Source organism: Ruditapes philippinarum, unplaced genomic scaffold, assembly GCF_026571515.1.
Source record: "Ruditapes philippinarum isolate M1 unplaced genomic scaffold, ASM2657151v2 ctg4059_1_1_1_1, whole genome shotgun sequence".
Classification (NCBI taxonomy): domain Eukaryota; kingdom Metazoa; phylum Mollusca; class Bivalvia; order Venerida; family Veneridae; genus Ruditapes; species Ruditapes philippinarum.
The window spans coordinates 92,501-115,621 of record NW_026859597.1 but is presented as its reverse complement, the minus strand read 5'-3'; the positions used below and the strand labels follow the sequence as shown (position 1 = coordinate 115,621).

The window sequence follows — 23,121 nt, the reverse complement described above, 5'->3', positions numbered from 1 at the left end:
GTAAACAAATTTTGCACTGTTGATTGTTAATTTTAAAACATTGATTTTTAAAGAAAAAATGGTAAGTAATAAATGCATATTAGAAAATATTATCTTAAATTGATTTTGAAAGAGCATTTTACATTCACAATTGGATTGTGGATATAGTTGATACACGTGAAAATGTGATGTCCAAGAGGATAATTTTTAAAAAAAAACAGCTTGTCATTTGAATAAATTGCGATCACCCGAAAACAAAACAGACCGAGTGTCTTTACCAACTTCTATCAGAACAAGATAGTGTGGTCTTGCTTCCCAGATTTTTACAAATAAGTCTGTCATAATTTTTGTCACATGGTAGATTCTTCGATTACTTTAGGACTAGCGCCTAAAGCGGTCTTTAGCTTTTATTTTCTGTTTGAAAAACAATTTTATGTTGTTTTAAACTATGTATTTCAACACTTGTTTCTTGGGAAAGTGCGTCATATCACTGTCAAATCTACTTCAAAACAACGAACGTCTCGAGAGGTATTTATACGTTAGTGACGTTCGTTTCTAAAACTAAAAGATCAGAATTTATTTTATTTAAATATAGAGAGAAGACCGTTAGATTAGAGACATCTAGGGGTTTCCTTGTAGTTTCTTTATTATATCGTCTGCATTTTTTTCCCGCCTTAATTCTGTTGAGCAGGCAAAATCACGACTCCTTGATTAAAAAAAAAGGTAAAGTTGATATGACTTGATCACTACTTCATTTTTAAACTTAAAGTAAATGAAGCTATAAACCTGCTTCCTGTTGTTCACAAAATATTGTTCGAATTTTGAACAAGCATACCTTGAAAATAACTAAAGAAATACTTGGGAAACCATTATTTAACGGTTAAAACTCTGCTTAAAATAGCACCATAATACATGTATGTTGTCATTGAGAAATTCTACGTCACAAGTTCTTTAGAATCGGCCATTGGACAATGGAGACAATAAATCAAATCATAAATGTATATGATTTGATATACATGTAATAAGCTTCATATCCTTAAATTACACGATACCTTGAAAAGAATAGAATCCAAAGACATCTAATATCACTGCAAGAATGTCTGTGTCCTCTGGAAAGGATTTTACTATTCCATGCAGCAGTTTCATTCCATCATGTTCTGACAAGTAATGAAGACTTGCCTCTGAAAATATATAAACATAATACATTTATATATAATCAAATTACCATAAGCTATAAGAATCCTCCTAACCGGCAAAGTACACTTATATATTTATATATTTATTGTTGTTTGGTTTTGAATTTCTCTGAGACTATTTGGGTGTACTTTGTATGATACATTAGGTTGACAATGAATTTAAAATAAATTTTAAAGTTAAAACCAAACTGTTCATATCAATACTGACAGGGTTACTGAGTACATTTCAAATAATGACATGTATAATATATGTTTTAAAGCGTTTAGTTGAGAAAGATTATTTTATTAATCACTGTCATCTTGACGACTCAAAGCGGAAATTGACGAAATATTCCAACAGATATGTATGGTGTCTGCTTTGGTACATTGCGACAACGCAACATATATCGTTATCGCCTTTTCGTCTTGTCGGTAGCGACAAAGCGCCAAACGGTGCCTCGTCGCGCTGTCGTCTTGTGGTCCTGTCTCTAGCGAAGCACGCCAAACGGCGCATTGTCGTGCGGCGCGTTGTTGTGATGTCGCCTTATCACTTGGCTTATAAGCCCGTGCGACAATGTGACATCGCAACAACACGCCGCAAGACCATGCTCCGTTTGGCGTACATCGTTAAGCGACAGGACGACAAGACGAAAGTCCGACAACGCGCCGTTTGGCGAATTTACCTGTTGTTGCTAGCGCCAACACGACGCACTAAAGCTTTCCGTATCAGCCACCATAGATATGTTAACACTCTCCGCACTAAACTACTTTCAAAATAGGTTTATTTATCATGATGTAAACTATTAATGTTTTACGATGTACTTTTACTTTTTAGAGAAATATTGATTTTAGAGAAATATTGATAAAAACGATAATCATTTGAATCAAGTTGCTCTAATTACTTTATTTTTATTTTCAAAACCAATTTAGAAAATTCAACTGACACACATTGTCACATTTAGTAAAACCTGACTCACTTTACTTGAAAATCTCTAAAATAAGTAATAATATATAAATAATTTTGATGATATAATCTTTATTTTACAATGTTATTCATCAGTTATACGTATACAGTCGTGGTTAATTTTATTCATTACCCCTCACTTTTTTGAAATGTTAATTTCCCAAAGACCAATGGGAGTTATTCTTACTGTTAAGTGTATCATTTGACTAAAACTTTTGTACTTTTACATAGGTAACAGTACCTTAAGTTTTCACATAAAAGATCTGAAAAGTAAAACCTTACAGACACAGTGTCCCAATTAGGTATTTGTCTGGGGTAATAAAACGAATAAAACATATGAGCCGCGTCATGACAAAACCAACATAGTGCGTTTCCGACCAGCATGGATCCAGATCAGCCTGCGCACCCGCGCAGTCTGATCAGGATCCATGCTGTTCGCTATCAGTTTTTCTACTTGTAATAGAGTTGGTAAGCGAACAGCATGGATCCTGATAAGACTGCGCGGATGCGCAGGCTGGTCTGGATCCATGCTGGTCGCAAACGCACTATGTTGGTTTTGTCGTGACTCGGCTCATATGTGTTACAGTATCAGCAAAAATATTATCCCTCGTAAAAATACTATTACGCTCGGCTAATGCCTTGGGTAACAGCACGGATGTTATTTTTGCAACCTAATATATCATTTATATAATAATGTACATTTTCTAACTGAAACCTTTTATAAACACTACAAGACGGATAATGCGTATTTAGATTCTTAAGAGTTTTTCAGCATTGTTCATTCAAATTTACTATTAAGCCAAGTCTTAATTGCAAGACTGAAATTATCAATAATCCATAATTATAACAAATATAACCATTAACAAATATGAAACATTTAAAGGGTATATAGTTATATCTTATGAAATATTTCAATAGAAAAAATAAACAGTAAAATTAGTAATTCACTACCATATTTCTGTCATACGAGACTTTTTGGATGTTTTTGTTTAATTTTTACAGCGGAAATATAACTAAATATATAAATTCAACGTGGGAAACATTCTTTGCTTTTTTATTTGATCTTACATCGTACATATATCAAAATGTTGAACTTACCTGAGTTTTGAACTTGTTTTAACAACGATTTACAAGCCTCCAGTTGAATTTCCTTACTCTTCGGAAATCTCTTCATCGCATCAAGTAAGGTTTTGATAGCCTTTTGTCTGGATAATACTATTTCTAAGGAATCTGTTGTATAAATAAAAAAAAGTTAAAACGTGATATTATTTTTCCCCATATAAATGGTACAAAAATGCTTAGAGATACATATTAAATAGATAGAAGCTGTAGATAAAATTAGAAAACAGATAAATGATCATAATCCTTTGTTCTAGCTTTGACCTTGAAGATAGATGTCCGCCATTTTGTTTTGATATAACAATGATGACAAAAAAGTTTAGTTTGTCTTAGACCTCTTTTGATTGATTTCTCACTAATTTTGCTTTCCTTGCAAATATATTTTTCATTTATGGTCATTGTGTTCATCGACAGTAGGCAAATCAAGACAAGTCATGAAGAAAGTGTTATATATACTGTATATTACTTGTGCAATTACAGAATTTAGCAATGTGATAACAAAGGATTCAACTGTCTCTCCTCAGCGAAATTAAACATATGTCGAGAATGTAAGAAAGAACATTTACAGTGTCGATAAGGTAAACATTTTGACAACAAAAGAATACCTTTGTAAAAAGAGTGAAACTATATTTTTCTAGATATCATAAACAAAGTCTGATTCGTTTTCTGTTCCTACCCTTTTCAAGATACCATCAATATATTTCTGTATCTTTATGTTTAATCGTGTAAACAAATATGCTTAATAATAAAAAAACTAAATTTTACACACAAACCTTGGTCATCTATGCTACCGATTTCCTTACAAAATTTGAGCGCAGTGTCAAAATCATCTGGCAATGTTTGCATCCTACCAATAGCGTCTTGAACCGACGTCTTTCTCTTTTGTTTCTCTTCGATTTGTGAAACTGCTTTGAAAATAAAGAAAGAAAACAAACAAATTAATGCTTGTAAACCTCACTAGCAAATTATCAATATTAAGCTCTGATAAAAAAATCTGCAAATGGTCTAGGGTGCATGGCTTGAAAGTAGCACTGAAATCAGGGTTTTCTATCTATTTCTTACGGAAAAATAGCAGGTCTCAAATTAGGAATATAATATTATTATACTTACTTGTTGTTAACTAACTACTGTTTATAAAACGTACTAAATGATTGTGCAACTCTATAAGCCCATCAATGACAAACTGATTCTTTTTTAATGTAAACAGTTCCTTTTTATATGTGATAAATAGAATATTATATTCGTTTTGGTTTATTTTAAATTTATTCTATTGAAATATTATGCTCAGGCTCGCATGTTATATTTGTATTCAACTCGTTCAATAAATTCAGTATTGAACCTGAACTAATTCAATATCCTCTATATATAACTTACTTTCATTGTTTTGAGGTGGCATGTCTGTACCCGTCACTTGTTTGATGCTTGTAACTTCTACGCCTGAAACAGTTATTGCAGGAACTGAAAGAAAAATGATCACTTGTTTAACATTCTTGTTGTCATATTCTGTCATGTACCTTAATGCCGCAACAATATACCAGTTAGCAGATGGTAGCAAGCCTATCATCATTAAGTAAACACTTAAGTATAAATACATGTATAAAATTCTACATTCAAAATAAAGTCAGAACCATTTCTATAACTACAAGTAATATTCAAAAGGTATACGAGTTGAACTCGACTCAATTATCGGACACTGAATTTCAAAAATAGCTTCAAAAGCCACGTGGACCATATTTTCTTAGTGATTCAATTTTTTGACAACTTTTGAGTTCATATTTTCTTTTTTTCATTTCAACAACAATGTTTTTATATTTTTGGTTTTTTTACCTACATAGCTTTATCTAGTATATATATTGTTAACGTGCAATAAATACATTTATACATCACAACAACATTTATAATTCAATAGATAAAATGCTTAATGTACAATCAAATGACACAAACTTTCGAAGAGGATAAACTTTACAATTATAATTAATAAATTTCTTAAAGTCAAACCTTCTTTGAAAGATGTGCATACATTTATCGATATATTTCTGTAACAAATACAAAGTAATTCAATGGAAATTAAACATAAATCGCCGACTATAGATAATGTGTAATAGAGTATATCATAACAAACATTCTTCCGCATAAAGAAGTTCAATGTGTTCTTTTGATGAAAACTAAAGCATATTTTAAAATATCGTAATGTAAGCGTTTTGTTTGAATGCCATAATGTAATTTAATAATTGAACAATGTAATTTTATAATTGAACAAAGCAAAAAGGTCATGGTGGCCTTATATCGCCCACCTGTCTATAAAGGCTCCCAATGACAAGGGTAGATAGCATTGAATATTATAAATAAAAAGCAAGTACATTTTATGTACTTGGTCAGAATCTGGGTAACTGATATCAGTACTCAATTCTACGTCTGAAATGGTCATCGATATCCAAATATCTGTAAATGACAAAGAAGACTTTGAGGTCAAGGTCATTTCAAGGTCAATATTATAGTTGAACAATTCAAATGCCGGTCCTGTCATAAATGTATGAATGACATCTGATCATTGATAACAAAGGAATGGCAGTTTTATCACAATTCAATAATTTGACTTTAAAATATGTCTTAACTTTTTATTATTCAAAGGCATATAACTCTTGACATATTCAGTCGTTTTAGCTCATAAATAAATGAACTTGATCGAGACCTTATTGTAATACATATTATTTATATTTTTTAACAATGGAGAAGACACGAAAGCACTAACAAGGTGAAAGATAGTGCTTATTTGCTTTTTTTTTTGTTAGATTTACCTATAATCTTACTTTGTTGAGATTTTATGGTCATAGATATTCTGTTAAAATTTGTCAAAATTGAAGGAGAAATGAGAGCGTTGGAGTGGTAACAATGTGAAATATAACAGATATTGTAATTCAAAGGCAGATAACCCTGGACATATTGTTTAGGATATGTGGATGCTAGAGTGGTAAAAAGCTAATTTTGGACGGACAGACAGACAGGCGCATACTCAGGTGAGCTAAAATTAACACACAATAAAACCTGATAATAACTGGTCAAAATTAACGAAAATTATATAAACTTTAAAATATGTACGTTATGCTGCAGGGCCATGCCTTTTTGCTGCAAAATGTACGTCAGAAACATGTGGACGATATGCGCCGCAAAACGTTTATATAGGTACGTTTTACGGTACGGACGTTTTGCAGTGTAACAAAGCATAGAATCATTTATTGATAACGTTGCATAATTAGCTTAAATTGATACAATAACATACAATTCAGAAAATATAATATAGTATAAACAACAATAAATATTTACGTCAATTTTCTGTATCCAGAAGAAAAAAAAGAATATAACTCCTTGCCAGTGAATTTCACACCGATCTTTTAGCCGAAAATTGTTTGGTTACGATATTTTAGTAAAAATAAAAGAAAAAGGACTAAAAACTATTTTGTAGAGGGCGCGTCCTCCTTGTCGAGTGAAAATACACATTTATAGGGCTTTGGAAACGATAAATCAAACCATAGTCCAGGTTACAGTCGTGGTATCATATACCATCAAAGCATTGGCTACCACAAAGATCTATTGATAAGTCAAATAAGGGTAGATTTGAAGTGTAATTCAATGGTCAATAAACTTTTAAAATAAATATACTTGCAACTGTCTAATGATTTAATTAAGTGTGTTATAAATAGCTGAGCGATTTGTAATGTATTGAAATTGTTAAGCGCCGCCTTATCAAACACCCTCAGAATAAAGTCATAAATAAATATGACTGTGTGCTTGTAGGCCTTTTATGCCCAAGTAATTCTTTTATTTTATTTTCCTAAAAGCATTTTAATTATTGCTGTTCTGTTAAAGTTTTCAAACAAATGACTCATAGGCCAACTACTTGAGCCATCTTTAGCTTCTGTTGTTTTGTTGTTGTTGTTGTTGTTGTTGTTTTTAACTAGTACAGTTATATTGATGAACATGAATGTTGCAGTTCGCGCATGCGCATTCTACGTAGTGCAAAAACGCAATTTAACGATGCCTACAATGTATCATATTTAAAGGTTTTAACAGAGTGATTTCAAGTTATGTCACCCAGAAAACAGTAATTTTGCGATGAAGTCAAAATACTACATTGCTTGCATTTTGCTAATTTTATGATAATCAATTTCACATTAAGTGCTAAATCAAGTGCTACATTCTTCACGCGATAAACATCTTACATGCTCTAAAGTCATTATTTTAACATTATATTTACTGTAATAAAATATTATTACGTAGTAAATTCGAAAATCAACCGTTTTCAGTGTATAGAATGATGAGCGCTTTACAGCTTAAAATTGAGGAAGATAAATAATTTGAATAGAATTCTGGCTTCAATAAATTTAATTTTAAAGCACATGAAAAAAAACTATTTTACTCTGAAAGCCAAGTAGTGCCATAACGATTTTTTGTTTCTAGTAATAACGAGATAGTTGGCTCGAAATTGCGAGATAGTTGGCTCAAAATAACGAGATAGTTGGCTCAAAATAACGAGATAGTTGGCTCGAAATTGCGAGATAGTTGGCTCGAAATTGCGAGATAGTTGGCTCAAAATAATGAGATAGTTGGCTCGAATTGCGAGATAGTTGGCTCGAAATTGCGAGATAGTTGGCTCAAAATTGCGAGATAGTTGGCTCAAAATTGCGAGATAGTTGGCTCAAAATAATTGAGATAGTTGGCTCGAAATTGCGAGATAGTTGGCTCGAAATTGCGAGATAGTTGGCTCAAAATAATGAGATAGTTGGCTCGAATTGCGAGATAGTTGGCTCGAAATTGCGAGATAGTTGGCTCAAAATAACGAATAGTTGGCTCAAAATAATGAGATAGTTGGCTCGAAATGCGGATAGTTGGCTCGAAATTGCGAGATAGTTGGCTCAAAAATAATGAGATAGTTGGCTCGAAATTGCGAGATAGTTGGCTCGAAATTGCGAGATAGTTGGCTCAAAATAATGAGATAGTTGGCTCGAAATTGCGAGATAGTTGGCTCGAAATTGCGAGATAGTTGGCTCAAAATTGCGAGATAGTTGGCTCAAAATAACGAGATAGTTGGCTCGAAATTGCGAGATAGTTGGCTCGAAATTGCGAGATAGTTGGCTCGAAATTGCGAGATAGTTGGCTCGAAATTGCGAGATAGTTGGCTCGAAATTGCGAGATAGTTGGCTCAAAATAATGAGATAGTTGGCTCGAAATTGCGAGATAGTTGGCTCGAAATTGCGAGATAGTTGGCTCGAAATTGCGTGATAGTTGGCTCGAAATTGCGAGATAGTTGGCTCGAAATTGCGAGATAGTTGGCTCGAAATTGCGAGATAGTTGGCTCGAAATTGCGAGATAGTTGGCTCGAAAATACGAGATACTTTGCTCGAAATTACGTTATAGATATCTTGAAATTACCAGATAGTTGACTCGAAATTCAGCTTGCTCAAATGCAACTTTTCAAAATTCAACACTTCAAATCTCAAAACACTGCGCCAGAGCACTTAGTGGCAACAACTTTATGTAAGTTTGGCTGAAATTGCACAGAAACGATTTTTTTTTTTGATAAATAATATTACATTTTATGTTAGAAAAAAAATAAAAAGCCATCAGTCTGTCAGAAAGTTCTAAGTCAAAAATCCTGATAAGTGTGACAGGGAACTTAGAGACAATAGTTCTGTTAATATTTGGTTTAAATTTCCTTGAGAAATATAGGTGTTGAAAACAGATCAGTTGAGTATTTTACTCAAAATATATATTTTTTAAAAAAAAACATCATAGGGTCATATTATAAAAAATAACAATAACCTGTCATTAACATCGATAAATATGATGCAATGTCTGTGCCAACAAAGTAACTGTACCCAAAAAAACCTGTATTTTCAAATTTTAAAAAAAAATCATTCAATTTTCTGACAGAGAGTGGTCAATAAGTTTTGTTCAATTAAAATACATATAATATACAATATAAATGCATATTACCTATCAAAGATTTATCAGAGACTAAAAGGTTGAATTATAATTTTATACATAAAAATCAAAAACACCCTTTCTACTTTAACTCAGAGTTGCGAATCTGTGTAAAAAGCAATCTACCGAAATTAATTAAGATACAATGTATTGGGGTAACAAGGTACCTTAAATATTCCATAAAGGAAGTAAAATTATAGTCACATTAAAGCCTAGGTCATAAATAAGAAAATGCCGCCGGGCGGCGTCTGTTTCTCCAAAAAATCGCAATATCGGCCGGCGTCCGTCCGGCGGCAGTGACTATCGGACGGCAGCAGCTGAAAATTTTGCTCATCGGGCGGGCGCCTTTGAGTTTTAAGTAATACTTAAAAGCTAACGGCGGCCGGACGATAATTTTTGGGGTCACTGAGTATAAATATCATCGAGCGGACATCGTTCGATCGCCGGGCGGCGACCGGGCGATGATTTTTTTGATCTGGCAATTTTTTGTTCTACTAAAACAGCGTCCGATTTAAAAGGCGTCCGGGCGGACATCGGCCGGGCCCCGCCCGGTCCCTGAATAGAGCTGAGTATTCAAACGATTATCGCCCGGAACCCGGACGATTCATGTACAGGCACCGTGCGGTCATCGTTTTGTCATCCGGCGACCGGGCTGCTTGTGTTTGTTTTAATTTCAGCTTGAAGAAGTTGTAATTGCCTCAAAAATATATTTGTGAATTTCTTTTGAATACTAGTAAACATGAATTTTTTCTTCAATGTCCATGCGAATGTCTGATTGATTTTCGCCTTCTACGGCCTCGATACTGGCCGTTGGTGACTCGTTGTCAACAACACGGACCAACTCCTTGGCCTTCCCATTGGGTTTGGCAGCTGACTTCTTTGCTGGCATAATTACAACTGGCTGATTTATCTAGGATGTCATTAAATGTAAGGTCATTGTCGCCCGGCACCCGCGCGGCAACCGTCCACTTCACTTTTAAATCGCACAGGCGCCATACGGACATCGGGCGGCGACCGCCTGATCCGTTCAATTCTTTCTGTAAAATCCACTCGGCAAAAATCGCCCGACGACTGTTTCATTCGTGACCACGCAAGGTATCAGATTTAAAATCGCCCGGCGTCCACGACATCAAAAAATCTGCCGATTTTATAAAAATCGTTTAATCGGACGGCGCCCGTTTTATTTGTGACCTAGGCATAACCCATTACTTTATGAGCATTTCGTGAAAAATGGCTGTTTCCGTTGAAAATTCTCCCGTTACAAGTTCAAATTGCTATAATACTACAAAAACTGCTTCAATACTAATCAAACTTGGCACAAATGTTGACTGGACCATTGCCCTTGCAACAACATGCTCGGGCTTAAATTTTCTGTTACCATGGCAACGAGGGGACATCTCAAAATTGCCAAAAATCACTATTTTGCGTTGATATTTTTTTTCATCAAAATTGATTTCAAAGTGCTGCAACTTCTCAATGGATTGAGATAGTGTCAAATGCTTTTCAGCATTGGTTACACGTTACCTTATAATCAATCTGGTGTCATTTTTAGCCTCTCACAAGTCCAAAATTTTCTTAGCGATGAGGTGGACTACCGCCACCTTCAACCCCCCAAAACAGAAGGGGGCACATCCCCGTTCTGGCAACCCCCTGATACATCTTTTGGTTGGGGGACGCGCCGAAAAAGTGGTCACTTTTTTAACAACATTTCTCAAACAAAAACAAGTGTTGGGGGCCTCAATAAGTCATTTTTTCACCATTTGAGACAACAAAAAAGGGGGTGAAAAGGCGTTAAAAGGCGTGTATATCGCGTAATGGGTTAAATCAAATCAGGTTTAGAAGATAATAAAAGATATTTTCTTATAAGATCATCTAAAAACACACGCAAAGTTAGTTAAATAAATGTCAGTTTTATAAAATAAGTGCTTGTGTCTATTCAGTATGCCAAAACAAATTGTTGACAGTTCGAAACACAATATGTGCACTCTACTTAATCAATGCATGAGAGTGTACCTAAACCACTGTTTAGCATATCAAGTTGTTACATGCTTTTCATCCTCTATCATAGTCTGACATTGGGAACAGAATGGTTGTTCCACTGGCAAACCTATGTAGCTTCATGCCTCTATACCTATTTGTGCTGTTACACTACGAAATTTCGCTGAAGCAGCCCTATGTGACTTACTGAATACTTACTTACTTACAATGTTTTTCAGTTTCAAAATCATTATTAAATGTTTATATACAGTAATCTTAATTTGTCTTCGGGTTGTTTCTTTTTTAACAGTTCCAATTATTTATATAATCTTCCAATACAGCCCCAAACAGACGATGCATATATGATAACTGGTACAACGGTAGCTTCGTACATTTTTGTATATGTTTCATTCATAGAATCTATCATTGAGTTAGAGAGAGGATAGGGAAATCCCAACCGAAGGGTGATCGGTTCCATCGGGAACGAGCCTTGGCGAGGGTATCTCGTATTCTATACACATAATCTGAACAAGGTAAAGATGGATTTCAGAAATGTAGAATGTTGGATTTTAGTGAATTAACATTCATATAATCTGTTATACACCAGTTATGAATACCACTTATCATACTGTTCCGTCTCATACATTCACATTGTATTATTAACTGTCAAATATAAAAATAAACCAGTAACCGTTCAGATTTATAAATGCAACATTGCACGGCGATTATATCTATACTTACAGCATACATATGTAAAATATGCATAATGCGGTTTTCGTTTTACAGTTCACCGATTCCGAGACGCGAATGACAAACCATTAGTTACAGATAACTTCGCTGTCTACCATATTTATAAAAAAAAGTTATATCATTTAAATTTTTATTATGCAATCAATTAAATAATTCTCTTCGTCATAAATGTCTTATTGGGTACGTACTTTGTTCATGTTTAGAAAACAATTTTTATAGTTTGAGAGAAAATTTAGAATAAGATAATATTTTGCGATTGCAGTAGTTAACGTGCCCTTTTCTGCACCGCATGTCTCTGCCATGAAATGGTTTAATTAAGGTAAGATCCCTGTAATGGAATCGGGTTTTTCCGTGCCATGTCGGCTTTCTACGTAACTTATCGGCACATCCGTTACCTCTCGCCCGTTTCCGTAAACAGACTATTTTTTATTTCTAAATGAATAAATTATCCGTATATTTATATCCAATACAAATAGAAATTTAGTTTTTGATAAAATGAAAATGAAATTATCAAAAAGTATATTTTGTTTGTAAACGGATAATTCGTAAAAACAGTTTATTGTTATTTTGTTATCATAATATATGTCTTGAAACATAATAAACACTTACATTGTAGGTAAAAGCTGCAAAATTTTTTTTTCATATATATTCCTTACCCCTACCCCCACTGTTTTGGGGGCAATTTAGTGGGAGGGGGTATTGACATAAAAATGCTTATAATTTGAAAACTTGATGGTAAATGTCTTTGAAAAGTTGCAATTGAATAAGTTAAATAGAGTACTTTGATAAAATAATAAGCTTGATCAGGTTCCTAAATATACCCATTACAGGTATCTTACCTTAATTAAGAGTTTTCGTCATTAGCGACGTCACGGCGACAATGGTAGCACTAACACCACGAACACATCAATAACAACAATAGAAATATGATTGATTGATTGATTGATTGATTGATTGATTGGGTGTCAAGTAAAGGTCATATGTCGAGGAATATTTCAAGAACCGTTCGTGCATTATCTCAGGATTGAGCGGGCATCTGAGTAGAAACAACGACGTTCCGTTCACTCTTTAGAGATAAAAATCCAAAGTCCCTGGTTTTCAAACCGTCACACAGTTTTCTGCATAATATATTTACAAGTAACATGTTTGTGATGGATAGCCCATTTTTAAATAGGATGCATTACTTTTAAATGGTTACAAATAGACACCTCCCACAATTAAAGTCACACAAATCTTTGCATGATCTTAGAAACAGTCCAAGTAAATAAAATAGGAGTCATCGTCCTTGTTTTCGAGTTATCTGTACTTCAATTTATGAATGTAATTGAATTATTCATCATTAAACATCGGGATGTGGAATGTATCTTTCATAATGTAAGTGGATTTAGACTAGTTGTCGAATTTAAAATTACCTGTTGTAGATCCGGTGCATTTTAAGGTGAGAATAAATTCCGTATGTTGTAAAAAACAGTCCGATAAGTCGGATAAGTACACCACATAATCAAACAACTTTTTATCATAATTCATACTATTCATAATAAGTATTTTTATTTTCCTTTTTTTCAATCCTTCGTTTTTGTTTGTTTTCCGTTACCTTTATTTCAACAGAAATTCTTAGACTATTGATAAATATAGGAAATGATACTGTATGTCCATCTACTACAGCAGCTCTCCGTTTGAATATCAAATAAAAAATATGTTTTTATATTATAAAGAAAAGTACATCGATTTGTTCCGAACCACTGATTTCTGTAATGTATTTACAAATTTTACAACCCTTTAAATGACTTATTGTCTACTTCAATTTTGTTATAATCTAACGTTAATATTCCTTAAATCCTTAAAACACTAACAAGAAGGGAAATCAAAGTACCGTAAGTCATAGTTACCGTTCGAGGAATAGGTCTGTACATGTTTGAAAATCGAGAGATCGTAACGATCGAGCTGTTTAAAAAGGCAACACGGGTCTGTAAATACTATGCAGACCTAATCCAAATACGGTAAATGTCTAGCCTACATGCTTTTTTGTTTTACTAACCAAAGATTAGTTTTTAAATATTAATTGCAAGAAAACCTACCTATAATCTATGTACTTTGTCATGTTTCCAAAAGCAATCAAAGATACAAACCGCTATACGCTCTTGTAATATATTGGTGTTATTTGAAAATTCTTTTCGTTGGGGTTTCATTATATAATAATTTCAGGTGGATTTATTAGTACTTGTTGAAATTGTCACAGAAAATGGAAACGGAACTTGACGAGATTCTATTATAAACAGGGCAACATGTAATATTATATTTTGTATTATAACAGTTGAAAACAGTAAGGCTAACGTATTTGTTGACAAATACGAACTTACACATAAAAATTTCTTATCCTAGAAATGGAATTCATTATCTTCATGAATAGTTAAATTTTATGGGAGGCTTATTTTGAATATAAAATATACATCTTCACAGGGAAATAACTGACATACCTTCTATTAACAAATCCTAGTAAATGTAGATAGTAAATGTAGATAAATGTGCGCAAAACGTCAGACAGAATTGAGCAAATTTATTACGAAAAATAGTATTATATGAAGTTATGTGACAGGATATATACGGTAATTATTACGTAATGATTAATCTTATGCACACGAGTTTCTCGACTTGACTATAGGGCGTTTACCACAACTTTTCCGCGCAACGTCAAAATATCATACTTCTGACCGAGACACCGTATATTTCTGGACAAAATATTAATGGCGGGATAACCAAATTGCAGGTAATAGCTTAAAAAATATCTTACTGCTGGGCATTGCAAATTTATTCCAATTGTTTAAGTACTCCGTCGAATTTTTGAAACAATTTATCGTTAATCTAGCACAACACAATTCACAAAAAAATACATACTTGGAAGAAATAGTGTTTACAAAAGATCGTGTCTACCTCAACATGACTCGTATTTGCCACAAAAACATGCATTTAAACGACGATGTATTTGTTCTATGACCTAACGTGTATATATTATGGTGAGGCATAAATTCAAGTTCCATACAAAATTGTGTGTTTCTATTGTAAACTTTAGGGAATATATGTTGTAAAAAGGCCTAATGACTCGAATATTGGAGCACCGTACAACACTGAATTCAAACACCGCATTCTTTGAACAAGGCAAATACAGACAATGGTAACCTTTACCTGTAAGTGTGAAATGAACCTTAGTGATGAGGGGTCAAGGTGTTAAGCAAAATTATTTCAGAAGCCTTTGCTGAATATGAAATATACCAATTAACAGACAATATTGACTTAACTTTGGCGGTAGGGGTCGGGGTGTTACGTATGGCACGTCGTTTTCTTATTCCTATGGTTTTCTTATTTGTACCAAGTTATTTAAAAAAACCCTTAATGAATGTCTGAATTATGGACCGGGTGGATAGTTCGGCGGGCGGAAAGACGGACACATAGACAGGTAGACGTACGGAATCCATTTATATATCCTGTTTTATTTGAAATGGCGAAAGATAGGAATATATACATGTAATTAACATTGTTGTTTTTGTTGTTTGTTTTTTAACTTAATTACTAAATAATTATTGAAACATCAGACAAATGTTGGCCATTTTTACTTTTATACAATTATTTAAAAATGAGCAACGTTTTTTTTCTGCAATTTTTCATTTTGATTTTAACATATTTCCCAGTGATACTTTATGTACATATTCTGATTTCTAGACAGTACTCTAATCACAAAAAAAGACTATACGAAAGAAAGACGAATACATTTCTGACACAACCGTGTGAAGAAATAAAATGAATAAATTTAATCAAGAAAGTCATTAGCAATATATTTCTATCTATAAAAATGTTATGAGGTGTTTCAAAATAATAACCAGCTTTATCTCACTTTAATTTACGTTTAAAGAATCATTCATTCAATAAACGTTTTCATCTTACAAATTATGAAAACTTATTGATGCAATGGGCCATTAACCATAAATTAAGCTTAAAGCTACAAAACTATTTTTCTCCGGTTAAATAATAATAGTAATAAACATCCGGTTATAACCTTTGCAAATATAACATCGTATCAGTCACCCCGTAGAAATTATTTAAATTCTCTATTGTTTCCTATCATGTTAACTCGTTTAAAATCTAATACAATGTACTTAACTTGATACATATTTCAAAGTGTATATCAAGAATAGTGCTACCACTTGTCCCACACCGCTGCAGGTTCGAATCTCGCCAGAGACTTCGGAAAATTTCATGTAAGGAAACTATCAAGCTAGCTTGCGGAGCGTCGCTGTCCGTTCATTCCTGAAATAATGCTCGTAGGGGCCCGGGGTGCCTTCCTCCACCAGTAAAGCTGGTGGAAAGCTGCTGAGTCACCAAATGACCTATGACTATAAAGCTCAATCAAACAGAGAAGAAACTGCGTTAGTAAAAAAAACTAATTAAGAACTTGACTGTTTCACAATTCATGAATTGACAAAAAGTTTACAATAATTTGGTATTTGTGAAGTTGAAATACATGTATAAATAAGATAAATTATTTTTAACCGTGATATGAGATACATGTACATGTAATTAGAAAGCAAAATTTTACATAAAAATTTCTGACATGCAGCAACCAGTCAGTTCTCATTAATTTACATGGAGATTTATCCTACAGATATATCCAGGTGTTGAAAAATGTTAAAATGATAAAATAAACATAGATAACAATAATAAATATTTACGTCCAGAGAGTAAATCCGAATATAACTCGTTGTTTGTTAATTTCACGCAGATCTATAAGGAAATAAAGAAAATTATCATGACTATTTGGTAACGATATTTATTTTAACTTAAAATGAAATGACTAAAAACTAATTTGAAGAGGGCGCGTCCTCCTTGTCAAAGTTCTAATGTGAAAAAGATATCGTATTATACAAATTTATGGGGTTTCGGAAACGGTAAGTTGACCGAAGTCCAGGTTACAATCCTGGTATCATATACCTTCAAAGCTTTGGCTACTACAAAACATATTGATAAGTCAAATAAGGGTAGATTTGAAGTGTTATTCAATGGTCAATAAAATATACTTGCATCTGTCTAACGATTTTATTAAGTGTTCCATAAATAGCTGGGAGATTTGTAATGTTTTGAAATTGTTAAGCCCCGCCTTATCAAAAGCCCTAGGAATTAAGTCATAAATAAATAATACCGCGTGCTGAAGTATTGTTATAAAATATTGTAGTAAATTTGACAATCAGTTGATATTTATATTTATTCTACTATTTAAAGATTGCACTCAATAACCTAAAATTGTGAAAGATAATGACTTCGGATACAGTGTTCTGGCTTAGTAAATTAAGTATTGAATGGAATATTATCATATACGACTTTTTTAATCAGAAGAAACCGTAAACCTGTGTTTTCTAATTTTTAATAATGAATTATATCATGTAAGATGCTTGACCGGCGGTTCCTTCGTTTGAAGCCAAATCTCAATAAATGTTTAAATAAGGTTTTGTTTCAATGTTAAGCATCGTTCGGTGGCAAGATTTCTATTTTGAGTTCGTTGAATACATTTTGAATATCTTTCCCGTAGGTATTTAAGCTCATTACACTTCAGTTGATTACATTTACATCAACCTAAAAATGATATGTGTCAAGCGAACATTCGCCCTAAAACGACGATAGCAAGTGCCGCCAAAGCTAGTGAAAGCCAATACACTTTGAAGTCTCGGAGGAAATGTCGGATACAGAACTAAGGCCGATCAGTCAGCCCACACACATTGATGTCGGAGACAGTACAAAGGCCGATCAGTCAGCTCACACACATTGATGTCGGAGACAGTACTAAGGCCGATCAGTCAGCCCACACACATTGATGTCGGAGACAGTACTAAGGCCGATCAGTCAGCCCACACACATTGATGTCGGAGACAGAACTAAGGCCGATCAGTCAGCCCACACACATTGATGTCGGAGACAGTACAAAGGCCGATCAGTCAGGCCACACACATTGATGTCGGAGACAGTACAAAGGCCGATCAGTCAGCCCACACACACAGAACTAAGGCCGATCAGTCAGGCCACACACATTGATGTCGGAGACAGTACTAAGGCCGATCGGTCAGCCCACACACATTGATGTCGGAGACAGAACTAAGGCCGATCAGTCAGCCCACGCACATTGATGTCGGAGACAGTACAAAGGCCGATCAGTCAGGCCACACACATTGATGTCGGAGACAGTACAAAGGCCGATCAGTCAGCCCACACACACAGAACTAAGGCCGATCAGTCAGGCCACACACATTGATGTCGGAGACAGTACTAAGGCCGATCAGTCAGCCCACACACATTGATGTCGGAGACAGAACTAAGGCCGATCAGTCAGCCCACACACATTGATGTCGGAGACAGAACTAAGGCCGATCAGTCAGGCCACACACATTGATGTCGGAGACAGTACTAAGGCCGATCAGTCAGCCCACACACATTGATGTCAGAGACAGAACTAAGGCCGATCAGTCAGCCCACACACATTGATGTCGGAGACAGTACAAAGGCCGATCAGTCAGCCCAAACACATTGATGTCGGAGACAGAACTAAGGCCGATCAGTCAGCCCACACACATTGATGTCGGAGACAGAACTAAGGCCGATCAGTCAGGCCACACACATTGATGTCGGAGACAGTACAATGGCCGATCAGTCAGCCAAAAACACATTGATGTCGGAGACAGTACAAAAGGCCGATCAGTCAGCCCACACACATTGATGTCGGAGACAGAACTAAGGCCGATCAGTCAGCCAACACACATTGATGTCGGAGACAGTACAATAAGGCCGATCAGTCAGGCCACAAACACATTGATGTCGGAGACAGTACAATGGCCGATCAGTCAGCCCACACACATTGATGTCGGAGACAGTACTAAGGCCGATCAGTCAGCTCACACACATTGATGTCGGAGACAGTACTAAGGCCGATCAGTCAGCCCACACACATTGATGTCGGAGACAGAACTAAGGCCGATCAGTCAGGCCACACACATTGATGTCGGAGACAGTACAATGGCCGATCAGTCAGCCCACACACATTGATGTCGGAGACAGTACTAAGGCCGATCAGTCAGGCCACACACATTGATGTCGGAGACAGTACTAAGGCCGATCAGTCAGCCCACATACATTGAATGGACATGGACATTCGGATTCGGTCCGTTCAATATTTGGGGCTGATTGGGAGTTCATTATGATGCTATCAGGTCCTAAGTACCGTATATTATTTCTTATATTATACCAAATAGAAATAGTACAAGTTCAACGAGGAAAGAAAACATATTTTTAAACAACATTTCTAAATTTGGCTGAAAACTCTTAGCAATCAGCTTGCAAAATGTGCGTCTTGCAAAAAAAAATCTTCCTTGCAATAATACGCCACTTTTAGCATATTAATATCCGCTCATGTGGTCACTTTAAATTTTTGTCGCACCGCTGACGTAATCGTGAATATCAAAATATTTAATTTTGCCGCTGATATCTACTTGAATTATGGCTGAAATCTCATAACAGTTGTAGGAAGAGTTGAACATAGAAGAGTACACCTCTATGATAAAACATATGACATTCATTCACCGATAAACACTGACAATATGAACACTGAAAGTTCTATTATACCAAAGAAATGCTTTTTTTTTTAAAAAGTTTTCTATTTTAAAACCTTGTTATAGTTTTCAAAACGTTACTCGTTTGTAAATTACCTAATCAATTATCTTTTGCTGATGAGTACAGTAATGGTGATGAAGTATTTTGTATGGAAGTCAAAATAGTACTTTGGTTACATTATGCTACTTTTATGACAAATGATTTCATAATCAATGCTACTATATCACCAGGTTATATGCATCTAACATGCTCTAACACCATTATTTGAACGTTTAAAATTCATGTTTGTCCTTTTAAAAGAACTAATGATTTATACCTATCTGAAGCATTCTGTGACTTTATGGTGTAAAGACTCTAATTTGTATGAAGAACAAAGATGAAATATTTAGCAAGCGCAGATTTTTTTCTTCTTAAATTTTGCTTTAAAAAGAGAAACATTATTGAAAAAAGGATTTGAGTGACTGCTAAAAATAGCAAAAGACCAATATTCTGTCATCAAATCTCAAAATCCGGACAATTTGCGACAGGGCACTTGAAGACAATAGTTCTGTGAAAGATTTAGTTTAATTTTTTTGCGAAATGTTAAAGGATTTACACCAGTAACATATTTTCAATGAAAATCAGTCAAAATCTCCTTCGGACAAAATCTTCTTCATGTATTTTTGTATATCTGGACATAATCCCCTCCATTGATGAACATAATCCCCTTCATCCTTCATGTGTGAAATGTTGAAGTGGACAAAATACCCTCAATAAAACTGCTACCTATAGGGACACCCCCCCCCCCCCCCCTCGGATGAATTTACTGTTTATAAAGTGGGTATGAGAGCGACATACTACATTATCCGTTTCAACCTGAGAATTGTCCTTCTGGAGAGAGTTTATCAATGTCCATTAATTTGGATTGGAATTATAATGGAATTATAATTAAAACTGCTAAACTTATTCAATTGTTTTTAATGAATATTTGGTTGAAAATTGAAAAATTGATCAGAACAAATAAAAAAAATATATGTCTTATCAAAGCTTATATAATTATACAGGTTAACTTAATACATAATTATAAATCAAAAAACAAAAGTTCATTATTCGTCAATTTTTATGGAGCATAATAATACATTAGAAACCTATGAAACAATGGCGTTTTGTCCGGGTAGGTAAGGGGATTTTGTCCAGCTTGCAAAAACATGAAGGGGATTATATCCACCCATGGAGGGGATTTTGTCCGGGTGGGCGAAGAGGATTTTGTCCGAAGAGGATTGTGCCCGTACGCTATTTTCAATATATTACACGTGAAAACAAACAAAAACGCATTTCTATTAAGGTCTTACAAATGATAGTAACAGCGTTACATAAAGAGAACTATGTTTTATAAGATGATCATGATATTTGCAATCACAATCAATGCATAACAACCTTGCATTTATTTACACATATCGACGAAAGCCAGACATGGGTGCAGTAGAGAGAACGTCGTTTAAAAGAGTTCGTCGGTATCAGGTATAGCAAGAAACATCGTTCCTAGATTTGTTAACAATTTAAACATTAGATACAATAAAAAATTATAAACAAGAACAATTTCCTTAGATGGGTGTAGTAAAGAAATGACAGTTGGTGCCAAAAATGAAAGAAGAAAAGCGGAACGGTCCAACTGCATGGGTTGAGTATAACCGCAGATATAAATAAGAAGACACAACTTGATGACCAAAACTAGAGGCATGAGGAGGGTGGTTGAACACGTTTGGGCGCAAAGTGTCAGGAATAGGTAAGAACTATTTTTTCGCTTTGAAGAGTGGACAGCATTGTAAATATTAAAGTTTTTGTTGTTGTTTTTTCGATAAGTAGACTACAACATCGTATTACCAAAATGTAGTGAATGGTTAAAGACTTTTGGAAAAAAGGTATTTCAGTGGTCGGAATAAATCATGATACTGTAATTTTGGCTAAAGACCGATACGTTTTTTTAAATAGAAAATATCATGTTTTTATTAGGGGTTCTAATCTATATCCTATTTATAATGTTTGTGACATAGATTTGCTTGACATCATACAAAATGATATTTACGAGTTTGAAAAAAGGGTTTGTGCGTTTGTTTAATATTGGTACAGCCGTGTAGGTCTTGAAGGGGATTATATCATTTGTAACACTGTTATTAAAAATGATTTACCTTCCGTCAGGGCCTCATTTATAAAAGCCTTTTACTCTTCTTGACCTATGAAAATCGACGTGCTGTCGAATATTTTACGGTATGCTATATTGTGACAATGTTGTGACAATGGTGCCGGCGTAATTTACATTTACATCTCTAATAAAAGTCTAACTAATTTTTTACTACACAAAGATTTGTGATTTTCCAATACAGTCATGTCCTCAACCATTGTCTGATTTCTGATACAATAACAAGAGCTAGGTAGGACAGCAACGCTCGACTATTCTTAGTGCTTGATAGTAAGAAAACCTTGATAATGTAAAAAAATTTAAGTAAAGAAAAGGGCAAATTTTTTCTTTAAATCCATATTACAGTTAAAGGCCTTGGAGAGAGTCCTTTTATGCTCTCAAAGAAGAGTATAAAATTTCAACTTGTTTCAAAGCCATATGTTAATGGACTTTGAAAATATTTGAGGTGTGACAAAAACTTTAACGAAAATTCTAAGTCGAAAAAGGGGCATAATTCTGTCAAAATGCTTGATACAGTTACCTCCTCCTGTTTACAAGTTGGGGTCATGATGGTGAATAAATGTGCAAAGTTTCAAAGCCATATGTCAATGGACTTTGAAAAACTTTAACATAAGTGGTTACGCCGACGCCGACGCTCGGGTGACTACAATAGCTCTACTTATTCTTATTGAATAGTCGAGCTAAAAATGTATTACAATGCTTGAGGAAGTAAATTATTCAGACTGTAGATAAATAACCCAGGAAAAAAAAATGTCAGATCAATTGAAATCTGAATTTCAATCAGTGATTATTTGAAATTTACCGCAATTTAATCGATTAACGGAAGATACGAATATATTAAAGAATGAACTGCTACAATTAACATTTTAATGATTTTACCGATATGATCTCTCAAATAGCGCATGGTATATGGGTCAAATGGATATACAGTGTACAGTTCGCTGGTAATCGAGTAAATGACACAAAATGGTTACATGTTTTATGACTAAAGCAGGAATTATGTTATGATACAAACAAATGACTACCAAAATAAAAAAAAATAAAAAGATTATTTGAGGTAAATTAATAAACACACTGAAAAAGATACAATTATGATTGTCTAAAGAAGATTTGCTGCAAACCAAAATCTTAATGAAATGTTTAAAAACAGCTATGATATTGACGTTTTAAATACTAATTACATGTGCTATTGTTAAATTTTAGGGGAAAAGGTACACATGATTAACTATGTCCGTACCGATTTATTCAGGGAAATATACATAAACACTTACAATATTGTGTCACATATATAAACGTATAAACACACAAAAATGTAACAAAATATAATTATAAAATTAAGTACTAATGTA

General features: G+C 34.2%; 1 protein-coding gene across 1 annotated transcript in view; it reads right to left on the bottom strand.

Moving 5' to 3' along the window:
- The window catches only part of LOC132757202 (uncharacterized), a gene marked incomplete at its 3' end in the record, with an annotated part of 43,544 nt that overhangs the window by 11,389 nt on the left and 9,034 nt on the right, over nt 1–23,121 (bottom strand). Inside the window, exons 4-7 of the mRNA XM_060748409.1 lie at nt 4,612–4,695; nt 4,011–4,145; nt 3,217–3,348; nt 1,032–1,160 (exon numbers count right to left, since the gene is read on the bottom strand). Coding sequence (XP_060604392.1) covers nt 1,032–1,160; nt 3,217–3,348; nt 4,011–4,145; nt 4,612–4,695 — 480 coding nt within the window. The remainder of the gene's footprint in view (nt 1–1,031; nt 1,161–3,216; nt 3,349–4,010; nt 4,146–4,611; nt 4,696–23,121) is intronic.